Source organism: Zeugodacus cucurbitae, chromosome 6 (genome assembly GCF_028554725.1).
Source record: "Zeugodacus cucurbitae isolate PBARC_wt_2022May chromosome 6, idZeuCucr1.2, whole genome shotgun sequence".
NCBI classification, from domain to species: Eukaryota; Metazoa; Arthropoda; class Insecta; order Diptera; family Tephritidae; genus Zeugodacus; species Zeugodacus cucurbitae.
Window position 1 is genome coordinate 52,058,677 of NC_071671.1, and position 25,493 is coordinate 52,084,169.

Consider the following 25,493-nt stretch of genomic DNA (forward strand, 5'->3'; position numbering starts at 1 on the left):
TCGGTTTTCATAGAAAATCCGGTTTTTTTGGATCGGTCAGTGGTCGGTTTTGCTCGTGCATATCTGCCCGAACACTTCTCCTTCAACTTCTCCTTCAACTTCTTCTTCAACAGATTTATGCCGCACACCCGTATATCTCGAAAATTCGGACATATTTATAAAACGTGGCAGCCCTCAATTTAATTCAATTCAGAATTTACCTCGAGTAGAGTATTTGCCGTTTATGCTTATAGGCTTTACCCATGTAGAATATAACCGTGTAGAAATAAAGCATAAACGTACTATATGTGAGCAATGTAGTATTTTGCTGGTAACAATATCAGCATTTTTTTTTGTGGTATTTCACAGCTGAAAATAGGTTTGAAACCTAGGAGAGAGCTCATATACAAAAGCTTTTCAAAATATTTTGTCAAAATGACTTATCAAAAATAAATAAAAATAAAGAAAAATAAGAAATTTGTCAGAATTTATTTTTTCAAGGTAATGTACCGCTTTGGTTTGTTACAAGAAGTTGTTAATAATCCGCGGGATACAACATTGACAGCATTTTTTAAGTTAAGTGCTCAAGATGATTTCACGAAAACACTGACATATGACAGAGTTCCAAGTTACTATACATGGAACCAGAGTTCTAAAACTTTTCAACGGCGAAAACAAGGTGCTGCGGTTGATGGTTTCCCCGGAGTAAAAAAAGCGGATGCTCTTGGCAGAGTCTACACGATTGGTGAATTTAGATATTCCAAAGATAGCAGGAAATCTTCATAGTAAGTATAGGGAAAGAGGAATTGTTTTACTCCAAATTTAATGCGTGCAGGCCAAGGGCAGTAATGAATGAATCAAAAATACTAGATCGATTTTAATCATGTTTTCATTGAGTAACATAGGCATATATATTTTATGCCCGTGCAAAGTCGGAGCGGGCCGCTATGTTTTCATATACAACGTTCATAGTTTTTCTGTAGTGTATTTAATTTAGTATCAGCATTGCACCCGTGCGAAGCCAGGGCGGATCTCTAGTATATACATAACTTCAAGCTTCATGTGCTGAGTAACTGTCGATAGTGCAACGTTCCAAATATAAGGTTGTCATGCTGCAAAAAAAAAAAAGAGACGATGAAGTGTTCAAAAAATTTAAAAATTTCATTGAAACGCTAGAGAAAAAGCACTTCCTAACCCGTATTGAAGTAAGGGCAGGATTTTCAAAATTTACTACTCCCATAATATGTATTACAATATAAATTTTATTTACTTTCAGCTGAATTGCGGATATGAGTACATGTGTACAATGTACATATGAATATATATGTTTATATAAAATATGCATGAGAATGCAGGTGAAATTCTACACTGTCAAATATTAACACAAAAACATTTACATATCACACATACGCACACACAAACACATATTTGCTAACAACTGTAAGCGCAGCAAAGTGCTCAAAACTTTCAGTGAAGATTAGACAACTTGAAGGAGTGGTGAGTTGCCACCATCATCTCGGACAGACAGCACTTATGTCGTTGGCTTCAAATTACATTTGTATGTTTGTGTGTGTGAATGTTTATAAATGGGTGTAAGTTTGCTTTAGTATTCAATGTTATTACATACTTACATATAAAGTGTGATCGACTCCCTACTTTTTTAGTGAAAAAAAAACCAGAAACTTCAAATTTAATGGAAAACGACCGGCTAAACGATCAACGAAGTGCTCTCTCACTAAATTCATTGATTGATGCGATGTGTCGAAATCACGATCTTCAATTTCAGGATCAAATAGTCGGTTATCATGGCGCGATAACGGGCTCTATCGACGGTTACGGTCTCATCGGCATTTTTTTTGTTCCAAAGCAATGCAATGGACAATAATTCCCACCGTCAATGACATCTCCGTGTGAAAGTGGACAGGTTTTAAGTTAGTGCTGTCTTTAAAAAAGCTAGTGCTGGTTCTGTGGTAATCGTATTTTGTGCATGGTACATATGAATATATATTCACATTTACATGAAAAGCAACTGGCCCATTATGTAACAACCATTGTGCTGCTGGGAGTATCTGAAATTGTAAGTTTTGCTTACATTCACATATGTGTGTATATTTATATTTTGAAATCTTTCCAATATTACTTGCCAATAGCTATTTACTATTGCTGCAACTCTATTTATGCATCGATGCTCACATTTTAAATCCGAAATATATACTTATGTACATATACAACATGCTAAGGGCTAAGGTTATGACAGTTAAACATTCCTATTCATTTTGGCAGTGTATGCTTTTTAATGTGTGCAAATTTAAGTTATGAAATTTAAACGATTTTTGATTTTTGTAAAATTATTTGGATTATTTTCTAACCCACTTCGCCATCTTCAATTTAATGATTTTTAGTAACTATTTCAAATATTTCCGTAATACTGTACGCAATGAGCAAACTCGATAAAAAGCTAATAAATATCAATAATATTTTCTAATTTATTGCGATTATATGAACTATAAACAATTGACGTTAATTGCATAATTAGTTGACATTAATATGTTCACAAATAACCGCTATATTTTTTTTATATTTCAGCTATAGTGAATTTATTTACATTTGTGGGAATATATAGGAAATAAATAAACATATTTACTAAGCGATTCCTTAAATCATTATTTATACTGTAATTAAATGTTTAATTAGAGAGTGTTTTGACGCCATTATTTGCTAGGGAAACTATTTCCATAATTTGGGAGTATTATTACTAAAGATTTTTTACAAAGATTTGTACTCTAATATTGAATGATATAAGCCTTTAAAGTCGGAGTTGAAGAGTACAGAGTGGCAGACCATGCGAGCATTTCTAGCTTTTTGTTTTTTTGGTATTTAATGAACGTGATTGTTATTAAACTCGAGTTTAATACTAAAATATCGAGTTTAATATTGAAATGAAAACACAATCAAAACTAGATACCCATCAAATAGATGTTGTATTTGCATACTCCATATTTACTGATATTTGTCTATACATATTTAATCAGAATCCTTCACACAGTCTGAGACTGTCAGTCAATTCATTAAATTGATTAAAGACAAATATTTGCCATTATAATAGAGTAATGTACATCCTTATACTATGTGTACACAGATATAATAGCTCTCAGCCTCATGTTGGGCGCACATTTAATTATCAGTTGAGTGTGTATGAATGTGTGGATGTGTTAATTTCAAACTCCTGCGGGCAAAGACGAAAGAGTTATGCAAATACATGGTCTTACATTAATCTCATTTACCTTTACATGTACACCATATAAGTAAGTATGTATACACTCATAGGAGTTCTCATAGTTAAACTAAAATATATGTATATTCACAGCCACAATGTAACTGTTAGCTAGAATGCCTCCCAGACAACTTGAACTTACATAAAGTAAATTTAATTAGTAGGAAAAGATAATAATATTATTTGTTGTTTTTTTATACCGCGATGATTATAAGATCTCTTATACTTTAGTATATTTCAACTAAAATCTCTGAGAGAATAGAACCAAATAAGGATAACTCAAAATTCAGCTTAAAACCTTGCGTAAAAAAGCTAGATTTATAAAAATGAACTCAAAATGAATACAGAGTATTTTGGTTGGCTTTAAAGTCAGGCTTCTCTTAACACAGTTGGGAGGAACTCTTATTAATGATACAAAACAATATCTAACACACAGCTTGTTTCTGCTAACTCCTCTAACTTATTTCCTCCGCCATCAATTTCTATAAGAGATTTACTTACTATTTTCTTATAATTTATCTTTCCAGCTCATTCTTCAAGATACACAATAACATAAAGTTAAGAGATTAATAACAACAACAGACATTTGAGCATCATTTAAGGACATTATCAAATGGCGAAAGACAAGCGAATTTGTTGTAATCATTAAAATACGAGACTAATGTGAGCCAATACATCAAATAAGTAACAAATAAATAATTCAGAAAAAAGAGGGACCACCCACAACGTCTGCGTATAAAAGAAGGCACTTATTGCTAGTGTGAAAAGAAGAAGAGAGGTTGAGAGACGGCGCTGACAGCATGTGGTGCGGGCACAATATATAAATAGAGTGCCGGACTGGTAATTGACAAACTCCTACAACAACAACAAGTGTACACAAATAGAACATTTGTTGGCGCAAAAAGTACGCAGGCATATAACGGAAACGTAAATAAATCGGAAGCGAAAGCCTAATTGAATTTACGAGCATACGTAACACCTCCGCACGTCCACTCTCACTCTTTTTCTTCAATGCTGAGTAATGATTACAGGAAGTAACGAGAAAGTGTTAAATATAAATTAAGAAACATAAATGAAGAACGCGGTGAAAGCTCATTAAATATATTAAAGCAATCGTTTTAGTGTTAGTGTAGGATTTTCATCAGAAAATTCTCAGAAATCTTTTTTTTTTTTTGTGATTTTTTAGTCTGTACATCATTTAGTGTCTTGTAAAATGCCAAGAAGTCATAAAAAGCTTTAAATTTACCTTTCTTTAATCAACCAGCGAGCATATTGAATCAAAATCACACTTTGAGCGATTTAGCATATTATTAACGGTAATCTCAGCTTCGTTTGAAGTGAGAAGATCAAATAATATTACGGTACACTAACAAATCAGTAACTTTTAGCTGTTGGTCGTCTCTTAGCAGCCGTCGTCGGCCACATTCATAATGGCTGACTTGGAACGCATAAGACTGGTTATCCTGGGCGGCGCTGGTGTGGGCAAATCATCCATCATCAAACGTTTTCTCTTCAAGACCGACACAGACAAATATCGCGCCACGGTCGAGGATCTCTTTAATCGCGAATACGATTTGGGCGGTGTTATACTGAAGGTAAGTAGTTTATTTAGTGTCTTTGCCATATTTACAAGAACAATTTTAAGTTACTAATGTATTGATATGAATAAGTTCGTCAATAGTTTAGTAGTTTTTAAAAAGATATTTATAAGAAAGTAGTGAAAACCAACATTCTCTCTCTCTTCAGTATGCTGAGAATGAACTTTCGCTATTTTGCAAAGACTATAGTCATCTATTCTAGACCGATACGGAGCATTTCAGAGCTGATGAGAGAGCTTCGTTTAACCAGTCGCAAAATTTATATTCCGAATCAAAATTGAATCAACAGCGAAACCATCAAAATTGCAAGAGAACAGCAGTCGGTGTCAGTGATAAATTTAGAAACCAGAGACAATCTGCTAGTTAGAAAACTCGAATGTTTCTTCGACTTTATTGTCGAGCTGTTGCTTCAATATCTTAGTCACTTAATGGCATAACTTGTAGTTATTGTCTTTGGCTGACTCTATATCAGATTTCGCCTGCAGAAAATTGTTAAACTATCAAAGATGTACGCGGAGGTAAAATGGAGAGCGGACACACATGTTAGTGTTTAATTGAATTTGTCGTTGATTTTTTTGTTTTTTTTTCGTTGTGTTTTTGTTTTTGTATTATAAGGTTTTGTCTGGTATACTTGAGGTATCACCCTATGCCTATGCACATCTAATGCTTCAACTATTCACTGCCGTGGCAACAAAGAATACTTATTTAATTACGTACATAGAAGTCAATACACAACACACAACAACAATATACACACATACAGTCTCAGAAACATGACGGTAACAACATTCAAATTTTTTTTCGCCACGTTGCGCTCTGCCGGAAATTCGTAGTCATATAGATTTAGATATATATACATACATACATGTATATACTGTCGCACACATACACACACATTCACTTGGCAGACAATTAACGACAAAAACTTTCGTCTGCAAACATCTTTAACATGACACGCTCGACACGAAATTTTTATATAGCGCACAGACACACACATACATATACATGTATACATGCATTTGTTGTTAGTTCACAAAGTTTGCTGGTAGATATTGGCTCTATTACACACACTCTCATACAAATATTTATCAATATATTCAATTTGTTTATCTATATTTAGGATTTTTTTGTATCTGTAATTAATATTTTAATAAAAAATAATTTAAGTAATTTTATCGAATTTAGAATCTAAATATTTCGATTTTAGAGGCTAACTTCGAAAATCGGAGAATATAATTTTTTTACCTATGACTCAATCAGCCAGAAAAAATAGTTTGGTCCAATACCCAAAAATATGTCGATTGTGTCGTATAGTGTTATCGACCCTAAAGCAAATACTAAAATCTGGTATCAGCTGAATAATTTAAAAAAGAGATAAATTTGTAGTTTTATTATATATTCACACATAATTCCACAATTTCGGTAACGTAAAATCGATAACACACACAAGTAATAAAAATTGAATTGAGTGAAGCATCAGGGCAAGCACATAATGTGAATACCTGCACTTAAGTACGTAATTTATGTGTGATTTCTACAGATTTTCCTTTGTATATGTAGTAACGGTATTCGGATTTCCAATGACAAAATGAGCGCATGTCAGGCGGACAATTAAATTAGGTAACAATTTCAATGTAATTGTGATAATGTTTGGCCCGACACAATCGTGATTTGTTTGATATTCGTAAGCTTACGTTGCAGCTGACATTTGTGAGTGTTATTGTCCTTGTTATTGGATGTCTTTAATTTCATTAAAATTCCTTTGACACAATTAAAATTCCTCACAATTAGAATTATCACATAATATTAGACTTTTTGCAGCAAGTTCTATAAGAGGCGCAGAAATTTATTTGTTTTTTATGGTTTTAATTTTAAAATAAATTAATTAAAAAATTTCAAAAGCTAAATGTTTGCATTAAATTTGTTTCTTCATAAAAGTAAATTTGCCATCTATTTTGGGTCTACATTAGGCAGGTTCTACTAAATAATATGATATTACTAAATAATTACGAATATGTTTTAGTAAGTTTTCTGGTATTGAAAAATAGTGTTTTTAAAATTCTACAACTCTTTCTTTTCGAGATAAGTTTAAAGATATAGATCGAGATAGAAAATTTTACCACAAAGGAATGCATCCAAAAATACATCCACGACAACATCCTCAACCAGCTGTTTGTGATTAGACGTCAACATGCAAAATTTTCCATTTGAGGAATAAGAGTAAAAGCACAAATAATTAATAGCAAATGATATGTTATGTGCTTAGTTATTTTTATTTGATTTTTTTATTTATGTATATTATTTATGTAGTATATAGTCTTATGCTATGCTGAGCTACGTTCCCCTACTTTATTTCGCTTTTAAACCCATTTCAGATCTCTGCAGTAGAAGAAACAGACACAGCAACCAACATCTCTTTTATGGTTTGTTCCACTGGAATTTATGTAATCCTGGCATTGTAGGCCTTTTAATTTCCCGAATATATGGTATTAATTGTATTATATGCATCCATATGCCACAAATAGTTTTAATATGAAATCGTTTTCATTCATTCATTTCATTCATTCGTTTGTGTCCAGCCTAGTCGGCGGCGACGGCGGTTAAACATCACACCCCTCCTACTAACCGACTGGTATTTTCCCGTCATCTTACTATGCCCTCGTTCGTTCACCGCAAATGACAGTAATTTAGGATGTTGCTGCGCCTCATTGTCGTACTTTCGCCCCATTGATCGCTTCGCTTACTTTAAATTGACACCCAATTCGCATTGGTTCGCCATAATTTCGTGTCCATCAGGCGTGTTTATTAGTATTCAAATACAATTGCTGACATATGTACATTGTAAATTGACAGTTATTTGTATGTGTGATCATGGATAAATGGCAATTTGCATAAATTGAAATTTGTGGCACAATATAAGCTTGATAGTGTTAATTTGTATAAAATGTATTTAGCTTAATCAACATTTATATAGTGTGATATTTTCAGTTGATTGTTAAAATTTATACTATTAGAACTAAGTTTCAAACCTAAATTATACATTTGCTGAGGGGTGCCTCAGTTCGGATAACGTGAAGTAGTTGAACACTGAGACCTCACAGTTGTATTTTCCTCTCAATTGTCGCTTAATTTCTCCGTAGAAAATATTCTCATGAGGTGTGAGTACAGGAATGAGTACATCATTGGCGCCCACATTCGCATAATTCGCCGTCACACATAAAAACTTCTCTTGGCTATCTTAGAAAATGTTTTCCCGCTTTGATTGATTCGCTTGTGGAGACGAAAATTTGTGTCAGCGGCTAATATGAATACATTCTCATAACACATATTATAAATATAAATGAATGCACATTCGCGCGCATGTTAGTTAAATGAAGCGCAGCCAATGCGAATGAATGGAAGTTATGACCCGATTTCACTTATTTTTGGCACGGAGGCATATTATTAGAAGAAAATATATCCTCTGAACTTCTTACAAATATCTGAGAGACTTATTTATATTTTCGGTAAACATTTTATGAGAAGCACTGAGGTCCTCATGTTCGGTATCTTCACTAATGTTAACTTTATTCTAGTATATAGTATAATTTAATGGAATTTCTTGGAGTAGTTTTCCGATTTCGCCCATCTACGAGCTTAAACTTCTTATGGTGCCGAGAAATACGTGTACCCAGTTTCATCAAGATATCTCAATTTTTACAGGTTGCACGGACGGACGGACAGACAGACATCCGGATTTCAACTGTACTCGTCACCCGGATCAATTTGGTATACATTACCCTATATCTAACTCGTTTAGTTTTAGAACTTACAACCAACCGTTATCTGGACAAAACTATTATACTCACTTAGCAACTTTGTTGCGAGAGTATGAAAATAGTAAAATAATTGTTGTATTTGTATGTAATGTATGTAAATGCCAAAAAAACTCACATTCTTCGTTGCGGTTCAAAGGAGCGCATGAGCAACATTAAACAAGCGACGCGGTGCGAGATATGAGCTTCGTCGTCTTAAGAATTTCCAACATTATTACTTATATAACGGGTGATTTTTTTGAGGTTAGGATTTTCATGCATTAGTATTTGACAGATCACGTGGGATTTCAGACATGGTGTCAAAGAGAAAGATGCTCAGTATGCTTTGACATTTCATCATGAATAGACTTACTAACGAGCAACGCTTGCAAATCATTGAATTTTATTACCAAAATCAGTGTTCGGTTCGAAATGTGTTTATCGACAAATTTTGTTCAGCGATGAGGCTCATTTCTGGTTGAATGGCTACGTAAATAAGCAAAATTACCGCATTTGGGGTGAAGAGCAACCAGAAGCCGTTCAAGAACTGCCCATGCATCCCGAAAAATGCACTGTTTGGTGTGGTTTGTACGCTGGTGGAATCATTGGACCGTATTTTTTCAAAGATGCTGTTGGACGCAACGTTACGGTGAATGGCGATCGCTATCGTTCGATGCTAACAAACTTTTTGTTGCCAAAAATGGAAGAACTGAACTTGGTTGACATGTGGTTTCAACAAGATGGCGCTACATGCCACACAGCTCGCGATTCTATGGCCATTTTGAGGGAAAACTTCGGAGAACAATTCATCTCAAGAAATGGACCCGTAAGTTGGCCACCAAGATCATGCGATTTAACGCCTTTAGACTATTTTTTGTGGGGCTACGTCAAGTCTAAAGTCTACAGAAATAAGCCAGCAACTATTCCAGCTTTGGAAGACAACATTTCCGAAGAAATTCGGGCTATTCCGGCCGAAATGCTCGAAAAAGTTGCCCAAAATTGGACTTTCCGAATGGACCACCTAAGACGCAGCCGCGGTCAACATTTAAATGAAATTATCTTCAAAAAGTAAATGTCATGAACCAATCTAACGTTTCAAATAAAGAACCGATGAGATTTTATGCGTTTTTTTTTTTTAAAAAGTTATCAAGCTCTTAAAAAATCACCCTTTACTTGTTTGCGTGTGTATGTTAGTGAGGTAGCCATGCTGCGCGCAACGAGTACATCACTTACTCAACGGCAGTTAGACAAAGGACAAAGCGACATGAAAACTGCGTCTAACGGCAACAACAACATAGATGTAGGCGAATGATTAATTTTATTTAAGGCAGTTATTTCTGTGGGAATTTGTGGGTTTAAGTGTGTCTGTAGTGGCACAAAGTCATTATTTGACGGCTGAAAGTACTTTATATATACATATATATGTATGTGTGCCTTTGTGGCTATAATATTATGCAAAGAACCTCTAATACTATGTATATGGGAGCTAAGGGAAGTTATGACCCGATTTCACTTATTTTTGGCACGGAGGCATATTATTAGAAGAAAATATTTCCTCTGAACTTCTTACAAATATCTGAGAGACTTATTTATATTTTCGGTAAAAATTTTATTAGAAGCACTGAGGTCCTCATGTTCGGTATCTTCACTAGTGTTAACTTTATTCTAGTATATAGTATAATTTAATGGAATTTCTTGGAGTAGTTTTCCGATTTCGCCCATCTACGAGCTTAAACTTCTTATGGTGCCGAGAAATACGTGTACCCAGTTTCACCAAGATATCTCAATTTTTACTCAAGTTACAGGTTGCACGGACGGACGGACAGACAGACATCCGCATTTCAACTGTACTCGTCACCCGGATCAATTTGGTATACATTACCCTATATCTAACTCGTTTAGTTTTAGGACTTACAACCAACCGTTATCTGAACAAAACTATTATACTCACTTAGCAACTTTGTTGCGAGAGTATAAAAATGGTAAAATAATTGTTGTATTTGTATGTAATGTATGTAAATGCCATAAAAACTCACATTCTTCGTTGCGGTTCAAAGGAGCGCATGAGCAACATTAAACAAGCGACGCGGTGCGAGATATGAGCTTCGTCGTCTTAAGAATTTCCAACATAATTACTTATATACTTGTGTGCGTGTGTGTGTTAGTGAGCTAGACATGCTGCGCGCGACGTGTACATCACTTACGCAACGGCAGTCAGACAAAGGACAAAGCGACATGAAAACTGCGTCTAACGGCAACAACAAGATAGATGTAGGCAAATGATTAATTTTATTTAAGGCAGTTATTTCTGTGGGAATTTGTGGGTTTAAGTGTGTCTGTAGTGGCACAAAGTCATTATTTGACGGCTGAAAGTACTTTATATATACATATATATGTATGTGTGCCTTTGTGGCTATAATATTATGCAAAATGGGGACGAAAACGTTGATTTGCCCGCGGACATGCATGAATTTATATTGGAAGTGTGGAAATATGTGCCTAACGGTATTATATCCGCTTTATTCGACGCGACAAATGCGTATAAACGGTTTTTGGCATGTGACTTCCGCCGTTTTCATACAAATTCGTTAATTATTTATCGCCCAGTTTATAGTTTGCCATTATAATTAAGTATAATGCACACATGAGCTACTCCAGCTCACAGTAATTTCCATCGTAATTTTCGCATAAAATATGCATGTCAGCATAGCGAAAAATAGTTTAAAATTTATTATGAAAATTTATGACCTCGTTCATGAGGAGAAATATCAGTTACATTAGGGTGGCACATATATTAAAATTCGGTTGATAACAAATAATTAAATAGAGAATTTCAAGTAAAAACCAAAAAAGCAAAAACGGCCTGCAATAACTCCAAATAAATATATAAACTCTTAGCAGTGAGTAGAGTTGAACATACGAAAGTAGAGATGGGATACAAAACTAATGAGGGCTAAGGGCACGAAAACTTTGGTACTCTTCATTGTTGCTCGTCTCGCACAATAAAACTTGTATTGACTGAATAAAGCTTTAATAAGCAATTTGTCAACATTTTGGCAACTACTATGACATATCCTTCAAAATTATTGACCCTTCGTCGGTATAATGGATTTTTCACACAGAAGCTAATTGATCAATTTATCGAGTTACCATACAAAACAAAATCTACATTGATTTTTAATTGTAATTTAATCGACTTGAAAATTAAATGCAGCTCTGCGGCAAAGACCGGATTTGTAATTATATATATGTTCTTTGTTGTATACGCTACACGACGATAGATGTCGCTGCTGAAAATAGCAACCATCTGATGAAACTTACCAAATTCTTATGAAAAGCAAAACAAAAATGTATAACTCGATTATCGAGTAGCCGGCAGTGCGAAGGGCAAAAACTGGTTTTTCAACCTAAATTTTAATTGATCAATTAATTAGGCTGTGTAGGGTGTAGAAAACTTCTTATTATGCATTAAGAAATAATTTCTATAAAAATTTGTTTACTTCTATATCTTATGCCACCCTCATGTGTAGTATAGTACTTGCTGGCAAATATTGAGCCGTTCGGCTTCAGCGTGTGTGATAAAGTGGGTTATTAATCATACCTCTACACCACCACACACATATATATACATAACATATCAATTGGGAATTGTGCTCAGCTGCTGATTTTCGCCAATTCGCTGGTAGTAGATATTATATTAATAATACGACTAAATGGTGTAAGGCAAATTTGAGTAACTACACAATGGTCTAATATTATTGTGACTGTAGTTAGCTAAATTGTCATGCTAAAATTTGTATACTAAGTGGCTGATTTAAATAATATTATTTGGAGCTAAATTCATACAGTAGATACATATACATACATACTACGATCGATCCATATTGTAGCACGAGATGTTGATCCAGTTTTTTCTTAGAGTACCCTTAACCCTTGTACATATCTCATTTTATATAATTTAGAGAAAACATTCGATCATACTATTCATTCTACTTCTACATTAATTTATATTATGCTACAAGTTCCAAAGTAGAACCTTAGAATATTTGCATTATTTCTAAACTATTTCGCCATCTAACTATAAAAATACTCGCAATGCATAGAGACTGTGACGATTGCTGTATCTACACATTGCAAATCTTTGCTAATGCCCAGCAACAAATCCTTTGAGATCACCCACATACATTCCTGTATCGGCCATGTTGGATTAAAGGCTGAGTTGCCTTGTAAATACATATTTTAATTGTGGGTGTGCATGAATATTTCTCTGCGTTCGTATGTGTGACAGTCGATTTATGCATAGTCAAGTTAAAAGCAACGTGTGTATAAATTTGATTAATGATCCGTGCAGTGAGAAAAAGTGAAAACACAAACAAGAACGATAAGCGGAACAACAACAATTCATCTTGGTCGTTGCTGTGGTAGTTGTGCCAACGCCAATGAGATAAGCGCTCCACATGGCTAGCGGCTCAATGGCGCGGTGCTGCATGTTCGATGGGTGTATTTCGTATCCATGTGGATCTGGGTACCGTCATGTGTGTGGCATGTACATTAGGAGAGTAATTGGGGATTTTTATGAGAGTCGAATATTTGCTATGGTTAACGACATGTGCGCCACGCGTAAAAGTATTTTTTATATAGTATGAGCTTCTGCATGTTCATGTATGAGTCTCCTTTATGTCGCTTCAAGTGATGAATTTGCACATTTTTCACTTCTCAAAATGCTCGAATAAATAACTTTATTTCAGTTCGGGTGCAAGACCAACGCGACTTCTAAGTGTCTAAGTTCTTGTTTTGTTCTTGTTGTTTTACAATAAATTGATCAATTAACCGATTAAAACACTGATTTAGTTCGATTTACTATACAAAATAAAAATCTTAAAAACTAGTGTCTCAATCAAAATTTTAAATGATCAATTAATTTGGCTGTGCTATTGTACACCATTAGTATTCCGTAATGCTATATTCTCCAACTCTACTTCTTTGAAAGTCTTCTCCCGCTCGTTACACTAAAATAATTTTTGTCTAGTGCTACTACAACAATAACAGAAGTGTTTAAACATGCTATAAGAGACTAGATCCCTAAGAGCTAATTATCAAATGTCAATAAAAGGCTATAGCTTAATTGTTTCTTTAAAATAGCCACATGCACTTAAAAATAATTTAAAACAATAAAGAAACTACCTGAAGGCAAATCAATTTCTGTTTTGTTTTTGTTGTTATTTGTCGTTCCGTTTGCATGCATTCATTCATAGCCGTAACACAATTTCATTGCAATTAATTTTAATTTTCAATGCCAACCACAAATACGAATGCATTGCAACTTCAGTCGTGATAGGTTTGTATGTGTGTGTGAATGCATAAATAAACAGTAATTCAAATGTAAAGAGCAATCAATGCCTTTGTGTCATTTAAAATCACTTGGAATCTTGGCATAATTGCAATTAGTTGCAAACGTAATTGTTATTAATTGCACAATTTTCAAGGTCTCGGCCTGGAGCAAATGCAATCAAACGCCTGCATACAAAGCGGTGCCGGTGAAATGGAAGTATGAATGAATGCAGAAAGAAGTAGAGAAGATGCTGTGCAACAGCAACAGCGGTAATACTTGTAAGCACTCTGACTTTGCTCTTTGCATAATTAAAATAATTATTTTGCATGTACTATCAATTGCAGATGTTGTTGGTGTTTGAAACGTGTGTGTGTGTGTGTGAAGAAGCTTTTCAAATAAATACATTTAAATTATTATAATGTTTGCCGTTGCAAATATTTATTCTTATTATTGTTAGGAATTATTACTAAATTTTAACGATGTGAAAAGGTTACTCATACGCCATGCCTGCTTTCAACTTTTTATTCAGTGCTAACGAATATTACTTATACGCCGTGTTCAGACTGAAAGCTTTTGTTTTATTTCTAGTATCATTTGAAACAGTTTTTGCGTGACTTAATGCAAACTTGGTTGTCATTCTGAAGAATAATTTAGTGGAGGAAAACATAGTCCATTAAAGAATTTGATATGAGAATGAAAATAAATTTCCTACATTATTAATAGTGGTTTTTGAGTTGTCTTGGAAATATTCCAGTCTCCGGTTATATGCTTGAAACTGTTTTCAAGTTAATTTTTACTATTACCAAGGGTTACTCATAAGCCGTGTGACACCCAATTAAACATATTCACAACTTGCTTGTTTGACATGAAAATTTTTGATTACAAAACAATTAGTTTGAAAAACAAAAATAATAATAAACTGAACAAATTTCAAATACGCAAATTTATAAGACAACTTATTTTACTAATTTTGTTCACTCTACATTTACAGAACTTTATTAATCAAAACTACTTCATCTCTTCCTCCACCTTATTACTACTAAGCAAAATTTATTAACTGTGTTCTTGTATTTTCAGGTTGACATTTTAGACACTTCCGGCGATATGCAATTTCCCGCTATGCGACGTCTGTCCATTGCCACCGCCTACGCTTTCATGCTAGTCTATGCGTCCACGTCTGCGTCGAGTTTTCAATGTGTCAAACAGTGTTTCGAGGAGATACGTGAGCAGCGCGCTGACTTCGAAGTGAGTTTGAGAGTTGTTCTATTGTTTATAGAAAAAGCTATTTTAGAATGTTGGAAAGGAAATCAGTGATAGTTATCGATATATATGAGCAATTGACTAAATAACTCATGCCAAGTTATGCTCTAGACAAGAGTTTATTGTATTAATTGATTTTGATAGACTTTTATTGTTTCCAAGTTAATTTATGTTAGAAAGAACTGAGGCTTTATGTATTTTAAATACAGTTAATTCACTTTTTTTCAATATTTAGAAAAAATCAGAATTCTTTAACCTAGCCAAATCAGATTAATTTTACTATACATACATATGTATACACATTTATATATATATATATACTAGCTGACCCCACAGACGTTGCCCTGCGTGAAATTATTTGTTTTGAAAAGGAAAGAAAGTTGAATTTAGATGGTATTGAAAAACATTTATTTTCGATTTTTTATTTTTCAATGTAACGCAGCTTGATAAACAACATTTTTTGTTTTCTGTTCCGGAGCGTAAATGTACAGAGATGATGGTTTTTCAACTTGTGACCACTCCACATATAGCTGACTGTATGAAAAACATGGCATTTCCAGATTTATGCCACACATTTCCAGCAACTGTCTGTGTGACCTGTTGATTGACATCGCAAATGCAAGTTTCAGTGGAAACTAACACGTTTGAACTGAAATGGCAAATCGTTGGAACTCAGAGGAATTGGTGGAATCAAGCATTCTGCCCCTTGTAAGTCCCTTTCAAAATTCTTGCAACTATCACATTATTCGATAGCTGCGTCACAATCAGGGTTCAATTACACAGTTTCGACATAATTACATATTAATGACGAATCCAACTTTAAGATGTAAATGATGCGGCGGCATGTCAAGCAAATCCAAAAAATTTAGAAATTCAACACACAAATCTCTCTGAATTTGACTTGAATCGTATAGATTAAATCATCAACATCGGTATTTTTGACAGCTAAAATTGCGCGTGCTCTCAATCAATCGTAGTTACTTATAATTTTGGCCAATGTATTCAGATATACATTCGTCTTTCGTTGAAGTGAATTGACAAATGCCAGGTGGAATTGATATCAAACCATTGAAAAAATCAACTGGAATTTGTCAATTTACAATTTTTAACAGTTCTTCTGTGGTGCTATCCTGTTGCAGGAACACTCGCATATTTATGGTCAATCATATGGTTTTCACGTACCGCCACAAATACTATGACTTGAGACATTCAATTCATCCGCCGCTGTTGATTTTGAAATAACAGGAAGAATTTGTCGAAAATCGCCAGCTAACGGTATCATTGCGCAACCAAAGCGACGATTATTATTCCACAGATTTTTCATTGTTCTGTCTAGAGAATTGCACTTATCTCATATTGTTGCCAAAATCAATATTATCTGTTCCGCCGTTGTTGTCAATATAAATATAATTCATTTATTATTATCTTTCTAGCAAATGTTCAATATTTGTTTACTTTTTCCCTGTACTTCCACGGATATTTCAATACTAAAAAATAAAGATTATTAAAAAATAAGGAAAGGCTAAGTTTGGGTGCAACAGAGCATTTTATTCTCGCAATTTATTTCTATAGTTTTATTAAGATATCACACAATTTGACCCATATATTCGGCATAAAGTCCAATAGAATAACGAAAATCATCATAAATAGTATATTAGTTATCACAAAAACGGTACTCACGGACTTTTTTTAGATCATTAAAAGAGAAATAATTCTTTCATATATAACTTTTGTGTATCTTGAACCGCTTTCGCAGCGCAAGGAACGGAAGCCCTCAAAGATAAATAATTTCCCCCGTTTTTTAGCCTTCCTCGATAAATGGACTATCCAACACAAAAATAATTATTCAATTCGAACCAGTAGTTTCGGAGATTAGCGCGTTCAAACAAACAAACAAAAAACTCTTCAGTTTTATAATATTAGTATAGATGTATTTATTTATTTATGTGAACATTTAGTTATATATTCATATATAATAATAATTCATATATATTCCTCACACTTCAATATCTTAGCTCAGAACTTTTACACTTCCACATTTTTCAAATATGTTGGAAATAAATTTTGTTATTATAAAGAAAAAAGGAAAATTACCACAGAACTGAATTTATTTACAATTCAAGCATAAGCTGTAAACTCTCAATCAAAATGAAGTAATCATAGTTTATTTAAGTTTTAATTTATACTATTGCAATAAATAAATTATTTGTATGCGTGTGTTTGTGGATTTGCCGCAATTCCGCAACAGAAAGCAATCAAAAATTAGCAGCAAACAATTTGTAATCAAAACATAAAAATAACCTAAAAGTAACTGTCAATAATAATGTTTGTGTGGTGATTGGATTGCGTTCAAACTGTTAATTAGTTACTTCCATGCACAAATACAATATTTCAGGTGTGAAAAAATCATTAAAAAGTTTTAAAAATGTTTTGCATTTTCACACGTATATATTAATTACGAATATTCGATTGTTTGTAACAGTAAGGCGAAATGATGGCTTGCCGGGACATTTGGTGATAAGTGAAACAATTTGTTAACAACATTGAAAGAGGAAAAGAGGAAAGAGGAAAAATTAAGAAAATGTTGGTATATGTCAAATACCAGCAGAGAAAGTACCTTTAAATAGATTGAGTAGAGTGACAAAAGAAAGTTGAGTGATGACGGTTGGGTAATCAATAACTATTTGCAATCATTCAAGTACGATTTTTTGCCGATTTCAAGGCTCTACACTTCATGAACTCTGAATACATTGATATATATATAAATGTATGAAAGTCCTGAAATTAATGGAGTAAAATTCATATTCATATCGACATTTATTAAATTCTGAAATAAGCATATCTTTTAAGGGTTAAAGTATTTTATATGGCATTTGCGTCAATATGCATTGTTATATGCACTCTAAAATGTTACTTAACAAAACAATACCTTAATACTTTCATTTCGTACCATGAATATACTATATATTATATGATATACTCGCCGCAAGTGTAGTCATTAAACAGAATAGTACTCACCCGAGACAAAAATTCTCCAGATCTTTGACATTCATTACTTACATGAAAGATCAGGGACCTGAGCTGAAGACTATGCATAATTACCTGTAGATCCTTCATTAATAAACATTTTGAATCTATTCTAGAAATAGTTCTCTTTAATTTAGTGAAGTGTAGTGAATTTTACTGATACTTCCATTACAAATTAGATTTAAGTCCAGCCATTTTCAAAGTCATTTAGATTACTTACAAACACGTTTATTTTTTAAACTTCTCTTACTTTTCTTGCCGCCAAAGGATATTCCCATTGTAATCGCCGGCAATAAATCTGATTTGGCCAATACACACAGGGAGGTTCGACTGGAAGAAGTCACGGACTGGGTCTACTGTGAATTGCCGCGATTAAGGTGAGTTCAAACAAATTGAAAATTATTTATCTGCATAACTTTGACTTCTTTTTTATGTGTGTGCAGTGCGTATATGTCCTTTTACATCATTTCCTGTGTCTCATAGTTGTTTTGCTGCTTTCTTTTTGTCGTCGTCTTTGTTTGATTTATGTAAACTCATAACGGTTTGCACTCATATTACTACTGGATGTGTGTGTGTATTTAGAGGTACAAAAACGGTAGGAACATTTCTATATAGATAAAATATAAATTCGTTTATTCGTACACACCAATTTGAAGCGAACGCATTGTGGCAGACAATTATGCAAATTGATGAAACAAACAAGTATATTGCAATCGATAACAGTTAATATGCTTGATTAAGCATAACGATATAACCGAGGTAAAAGCTTAGGTGCGTGCGTATTACATACACAGAGTGGTTCCTGAGGTTGTTTGTTTTAAAAAATCTACAAAAAATGGCGAAAACTAATTTGGCATCAAATTCACTCTCTTAAGAAACAATGGTTCGCCATACACCTTGTCCTGGTTCTCTGGTCCTCAAATACGTAATAGACTTAATCACTAGTCGTTGATATTTACACCGGTTCTTAGGTCGATCATTGGTAGTGCATTATAGTTAGAAAATTTTTAAATTCTACACTCTCTAAATTAAACCGTACACAAATTTTTTTGGCGGAACAAAGTAATACAATGCAATCTCGTAATTATTGCAGCAAATCGAAAATGACGGTTTCCACTACACGAAGCACCCGCACTCTCTCTTCTTTCTCTATCTTCAATGAGCGCGCAACTAGTTTCCAAATGCGAAAAAAGAAAACGTAAACAATCTGTGTAACTGTGACCGTTTAAATGTGGCAACAACAATGTGGTGGCAATTCCCCAAAATAAAATTAAAATGAAAACAAAAAGGCTGCTAAGGAATAAAATGGTGAAGTAAAATAATATACAAATACACACATACACGTTCATGTTAGAAATGAGCGGTTCATGAAATCGGCGAAGCAAACAACCGCAAAAGTCATTACTGCGCTGCTAAAGTACAAGTAGTTGCTTTTGTTCAGATTGTGGTATATGTATGTAGTTACGAAAGCTATTTGCAATGCCCAGTTGGCATATAATGGTGCAAGTGCATACCAACTGGAAATTTACAAGATCAACAAGGGGTCATATTTTATCCGCCTTCATGCGTCGCGCTGCTTTTCTATTTCAGTTGTAATTTTTTTTTTTTTTGTGGTTTGATTGCAAATAGAATGGAGGAATTTGCGTTTGTTCGGCAATAAACATTTAAAACTTAAATTGGGTATTCCGAATGATAATAACATATTTATAGTATTTTGCGATACAATGGACATGGACTATTTGTTAACAACATCCCTCAACATTTTATAAAACCAAGAATTTATTCTTAACAATTAAATGTCCATCCCTATAAATGTGGTATTCAATGAATCCCTCGCCGACTTCAACGCGCTTAACGCAAATAAATATTCAAATTATGTTGTATACTTAAAGTTTGGCCGGTCTTGGATTTGGTCATTATCTCTCTCAGCTCCTAAAACGTGGTCAGGAAGAGGCCTATTGAATCTATAATATAAAAATGAATCGCAAAATGTGTTGCTAAGCGCTCGAGAACCACTGCACCGATTTCGCAAATTCTTTGTTTAGAAAGTTTTTAGAGGTACCGGGAGGTTCTTACAGAGAGAAAAATTAGAAAAATTGCCTGAAAAAGTCTTAAATTCACCACCACCCATACAAACAATTTGTGTCGTTAGTCTCAAAAACAGTCGAGAAGGGCCGAACCGATCTGGCTAATTTTAGTTTTGAAATATTTATGGAAGGCCAGGGAAGGATTAGAAAGTAAGTATATATCGAAAAGTTGTGAGGAAGATAACCAAAAGATGATTTTATTTGAATTGATAACAAAATTATAAAAACAAAAAACAAAAAATAATAATATTTTGAAAGTTGTCATTGTTGCTTTGTTAAAATATTTTTATCATTGTTCAATTGTGTAAGGCTGTGTCGATAGCCCAAAACAATTTGTAAAAAGTAGGGAAAAGCAACCGAACATTTTATACTCTGGCAATTTATTGATGTAATTTTTTTACACACAATTTGAAATAAAGTCCAATAGAATAACGAAAATCAGCCGATTCAAATTATGATGATTTACGCTTAACACAGATCCTTAATAATGTCTATCAATCATTTTAAAATTTATCGACTATAACGTTTTCGTCTTTATGCGTAAGAATTTTTTCTCTGCATTGAAAGATTTACTAATTTAATGTATAGTTTACCTTAGCCACAAAAACGTGTGGCCGGGTATGCTAATCTATAGTATAAAAATGAACATAGAATGAGCAAAACCGTGGACATTACTAAAACCTTCTAATTAAAGTATTATTTTTAGCACATATGTATATAATAGTATAATTATTGTCTTCACTTCTAGCTAGCTAGACAGCTACTTACTTTGGAATATAAATATAATTATTTTTAAATTGGGTCCTTAAAACTCACTATATAATCATTTCCATATGGTTACAAATATTCAATGAATGGCTGCTTCAAAAACTTTTAAAGTTTTAAAATTAAATATTATCCTAAATTAAAATTAAATAAATTTGCTTGTGGAACGATATGACTTCAGAAGAAGTAGAGATACTAATGATGTATATTTCATTAATTTCTCAAAAATATAACTCATTAACAGCCGGTTTCACGAAAATTTTTAATCAAAAATTAAGTTCCATTTATTTTTAATTTTAATTATTATTTAACTTTGCACTTAAGTTTCCTGCGTTTCATCATTATTAACATTTGGCATTCAAAAAATTAGGGATGTTAGTAAGAATAACAGCTGATTATGTAAACAAATAAATTGTATTTCTATGTCAAAATGGTAAACAAATGGGAATTCAGCTGATAGAAAAGCGTAACCATGGTTACATATGACAGTATTTAAATAATATTTAAATGGCAAAGCGTGACCATTTAAATAAAAATTAAATCAAATTGTGAAACTGAAATTAATTATTTTTCACTTAAATTTGTTTCATGAAACCGGCTGTAAATATCATAATATATAATTTATTTTATCAAAGAACTAAAATGTTTTCCAATTTTTAAATAGGTTACAACCTTTTCGTAGAATATTATAAATTGCTGACAAACCAAATAAGATGAATTAAAGTCCCATTAAAAAAAAAGACAGTAACATTTAAAACAGTCTTCTCTGCGCCTCTTTGCGTTTTTGTCTTCCACAACGTACATTATCTTCCAAGTATGTAAGCTCATTCATCAATTAATTCTGAGCTCTACATTTTGTGTTCAAAATCTTAATATATAAAAATCCAGTGTCCGTGTGTATGTTCCGAATGAACTCAAAAACGAGTCAACTGATATTTATGAAAGTTGGCATATACATGTAATTTGGTCCAAATTAGATGATGGGATAGTTATTATTGATGGTTATCCATTGTATCGCCGCAGAAACGCTGATATTGGTGGTCATACATATAAAATGAGAACTTCAATTTCTAACCAATTATAAATTGACAATCTATGGGTAGTACCATACTCACCACTACTCTCCAAAACTTACAAGGCTCATATTAATGTTGAACTTTGCAGTTCTGTCAAATCCATCAAGTATATTTGCAAGTACGTTAATAAGGGCAGTGATTTGGCCGTATTTGGAGTACAAAATATAGACGAAAATGATGAAAATGGACAAAATGTGTATTTCACGGAAGAAAATATTCTCCAAAGAACATGTGAACCACCAAAAACGACACTAACCGAATTTTTCACTTTGTCAAAAAACTGATATGTATAGTCAATTCGCAAAAACACTATTATACATACATTGATATTCCATGCTAGTTTACATTCAACACGTGAGCTAAAAAATGGGAACCACGTAAAAAGGGAGAACGACATCCTGCAATGGCAGGCATATTTAAAGCTAAGACACTGGGACGACTTTATACTGTACATCCAAAACAACGTGAATGCTTTTTTCTGCGTTTATTGTTGGTAAATGTTCCTGGACCAATCTCTTGTATGATTGTTGATGTATGTCGTTGCAACTGTGTCTGTGTGAAGATGACAGCCATTGGGATCTGACACTTGCTGATGCTGCTTTAACGTCCTCGTCGAGTAATATTCGTCAAATATTTGCCATTATTTTGACGTCATGTTTTCCAATACAGTCATCTACATTGTGGGAAAAATATAAGAACTACATGACTGAAGATATACCCTACCGACATAAACAAATAAACCACTCTACAAATTTAGACTTCAATCAAGATATGTATAACGAAGCATTAGTAATGATGGAAGATTTATGTATTATGATCTCAAGTTCAGCACTTAGTCATTATGGTATTCCATCTTCTGATCGCCCAGCTGCAGACATAGTAATTAGTGATATAGTGAAACTACGATCACAACATAAAATTGCTTTAGAAGTTGCATCATAGATATCATAGATATTCATAACAATCCAAATGCACTGCGATCATAATTTGGGATGAGTGCACTATGTATGGCTCATAAGCATTAAATAGGACTATGCAGGATTTATACAATAGTGACAGACTTTTCGGTGGTACTATTTTATTACTATCTGGTGATTTCCTCTACTTTTGCAGATGAAGTTAAAGCATGTCTAAAACAACCAATTTTATAGAGAAATGTTGAAACACTCAGACTGACAAAAAACATGCGAGTACAACTCCAAATATATTAAGAAGTTATAAAAATGTTATGTTAATTTGTGTTAAATTTTGTCTTTCAAATCCTTCTTGAATCACTCAGCCACCGCAACGCGTGGCCGGTTCTGCTAGTTGAATTATAAGATTTCCAAAATTCTCTGAAATTTATGATACTATTATCTGCCTCAATTTTCAAAATGACATAAACTAAGCCAATTAAACTAATACTACTAGTGGTGGTGAAAGTGAAAGTCAAAAGCGCAAGTCTGTTTATTAACGGCTACCATGTCCGCGGTGTCCGCAGATATAAAACCAAATTGATGTGAGAATAATAAAAACTGCAAGCACAACAATAACAGTAAATTTAAGGTATAACAATGCCGGTAGATTGCAACATGCTAACAGCTCCCACATGGACCAGTATGCATGTTATGCATATGAAGCATGTATGAAAGCTTACATATGTGAACATATTTATATGTATGTGTGCTCTTAATAAACGATTAACCACTGACCGCAGAGTTGTATGCGGCTTGATTGCATTTTTATCCTACATAACACGAATGTACTTTTTCGGACATGTATTTATATGAACGAATATAGAGGGTAAATCGATAAGAATATCTTCAGAAATTTTTATGAATTTTATTTTAAGACATTATCTTCACATTTTCTCTCAATAATATTTTATCGGTCTTGTCTTAGTGGTCATTGATATATTCAATGCGATCGAAGATCAGTTCGTGCAGAAAGAACTCGTCTTCATTGTTTAAAAATAATCCAAGCGCACTTAGATTCCCCATTAATTTGGGTGTCCGAAATATTGCTCAGATTATTATGTCATCCAATCAAATACCGGCTATAGCTCCCTCCTTTAACTGATTCCATATATCCCTTTAATCCATCAGTAGTATTCACTTTATCTCTGTAGTTATACATCTTAAATGCCAGTTTTCTATTTAGAAAGCCCTCAGTTAGATTCACTTGTACTAGAAGCCTCATTTTTCTCTCTTCTTAAAATTTAATGCCCGGTTTCACAGTTCGTGCTTAAGTTCTGCCCAAATAAAATCTAAACTAAGCATTGTTGCATACTGAGTAGTCGTTTGCGTTTCACAGTCGATGCTTATTTTCTATAAAATTTTATTATTAAATATGGTAGCACCATTAAGAAAAAACATCGGCCAAACCTATCAAAACTCTCACAACCGGTGAAAAAAAACAGTCTCTAAATAAACTGGGCTTCAATTACAATGCCTCAAATCGAAAGCCAAAATGCGGTACCCTGTATACATGTAGGTAATTAAAAGAGATTTTGCCACGTTACAGGTAACATGTGGTTCAACAGAAACCTTTCAAGAAAGACCCACATAAATATATTTGCACATAACGGTAAATACAATCAAAACAACAGCAATGCAATCTACCACAAAGCGTTTCAATTTTTTTAAACTCAACTCTCTACACGGTGCCGAGCCGACATCAAAGTTAATGCCTCGGCGGTGGCAAATGGCGCTGCTAGTGACACCGCCATAACGGCTTGCATGCGGCAATTTTACAATAAATTTTCGGCTCAAATTGCCGCTTACAAACGATCGCTTCGCGTGCGGCAAGCACACAATGTGTCCTTGCATATTTATATTTATATCTATGGATATGTGGGTGTGTTTTCAATGCGGTCTTTTGTCTGTGGCGGTGATGACGAGAGCGCGACGCGCACCATTTTCACCTGCATAACGGCCGTTATCGCATTCTCTCCCTCGGTCTTACTATAGCTCTTGTGTTCTACATGAAAGAGTCAAATTGAAAGCAAATAATAAAATATGAAATAAGGGTTACATAAATATTTTTGTATAAATTAATTTTAGCTATAGTTAAAATGCTCTTGGTGTGGAAAACCATATGTACAACACTCAAAAGCCAAATCGCCTTCGAGCTAATTCAACTAATTCCAACAATATTTACATTCTCATTAATTTCAGATCATTAACTGTACTACATTATAGATTCGCCTGTATGTCTCTATAGCTGTTTCAGTTGTTAAAATAATGCCACAATGATTTTTAATTCTCTTTATAATTAAGAGCTCTAACTATTTCTTTTTCCATCTCCAGGAATGCTGGATATC

At 33.6% G+C, this 25,493-nt stretch overlaps 1 protein-coding gene across 5 annotated transcripts in view; it reads left to right on the forward strand.

The window, feature by feature from the left end:
- Positions 1-372: 372 nt before the first annotated feature.
- Positions 373-25,493, forward strand: part of LOC105220131 (GTP-binding protein Di-Ras2-like) — a 44,516-nt gene continuing 19,395 nt past the window's right edge. Inside the window, exons 1-8 of one of the 5 annotated variants that reach the window (XM_054233198.1) lie at positions 373-480; positions 545-764; positions 963-1,184; positions 1,256-1,571; positions 1,644-2,056; positions 3,781-4,848; positions 15,055-15,222; positions 18,532-18,641. In XM_054233198.1, the coding sequence (XP_054089173.1) occupies positions 4,684-4,848; positions 15,055-15,222; positions 18,532-18,641 (443 nt within the window). In that variant the 5' untranslated portion in view covers positions 373-480; positions 545-764; positions 963-1,184; ... (1 more) ...; positions 1,644-2,056; positions 3,781-4,683. Of the gene's footprint in view, positions 765-962; positions 1,185-1,255; positions 1,572-1,643; positions 2,057-3,780; positions 4,849-4,999; positions 5,394-15,054; positions 15,223-18,531; positions 18,642-25,493 lie in introns of those variants that run through there. The other 4 variants (XM_054233200.1, XM_054233199.1, XM_054233201.1 and 1 more) reach the window with 4 other exon arrangements.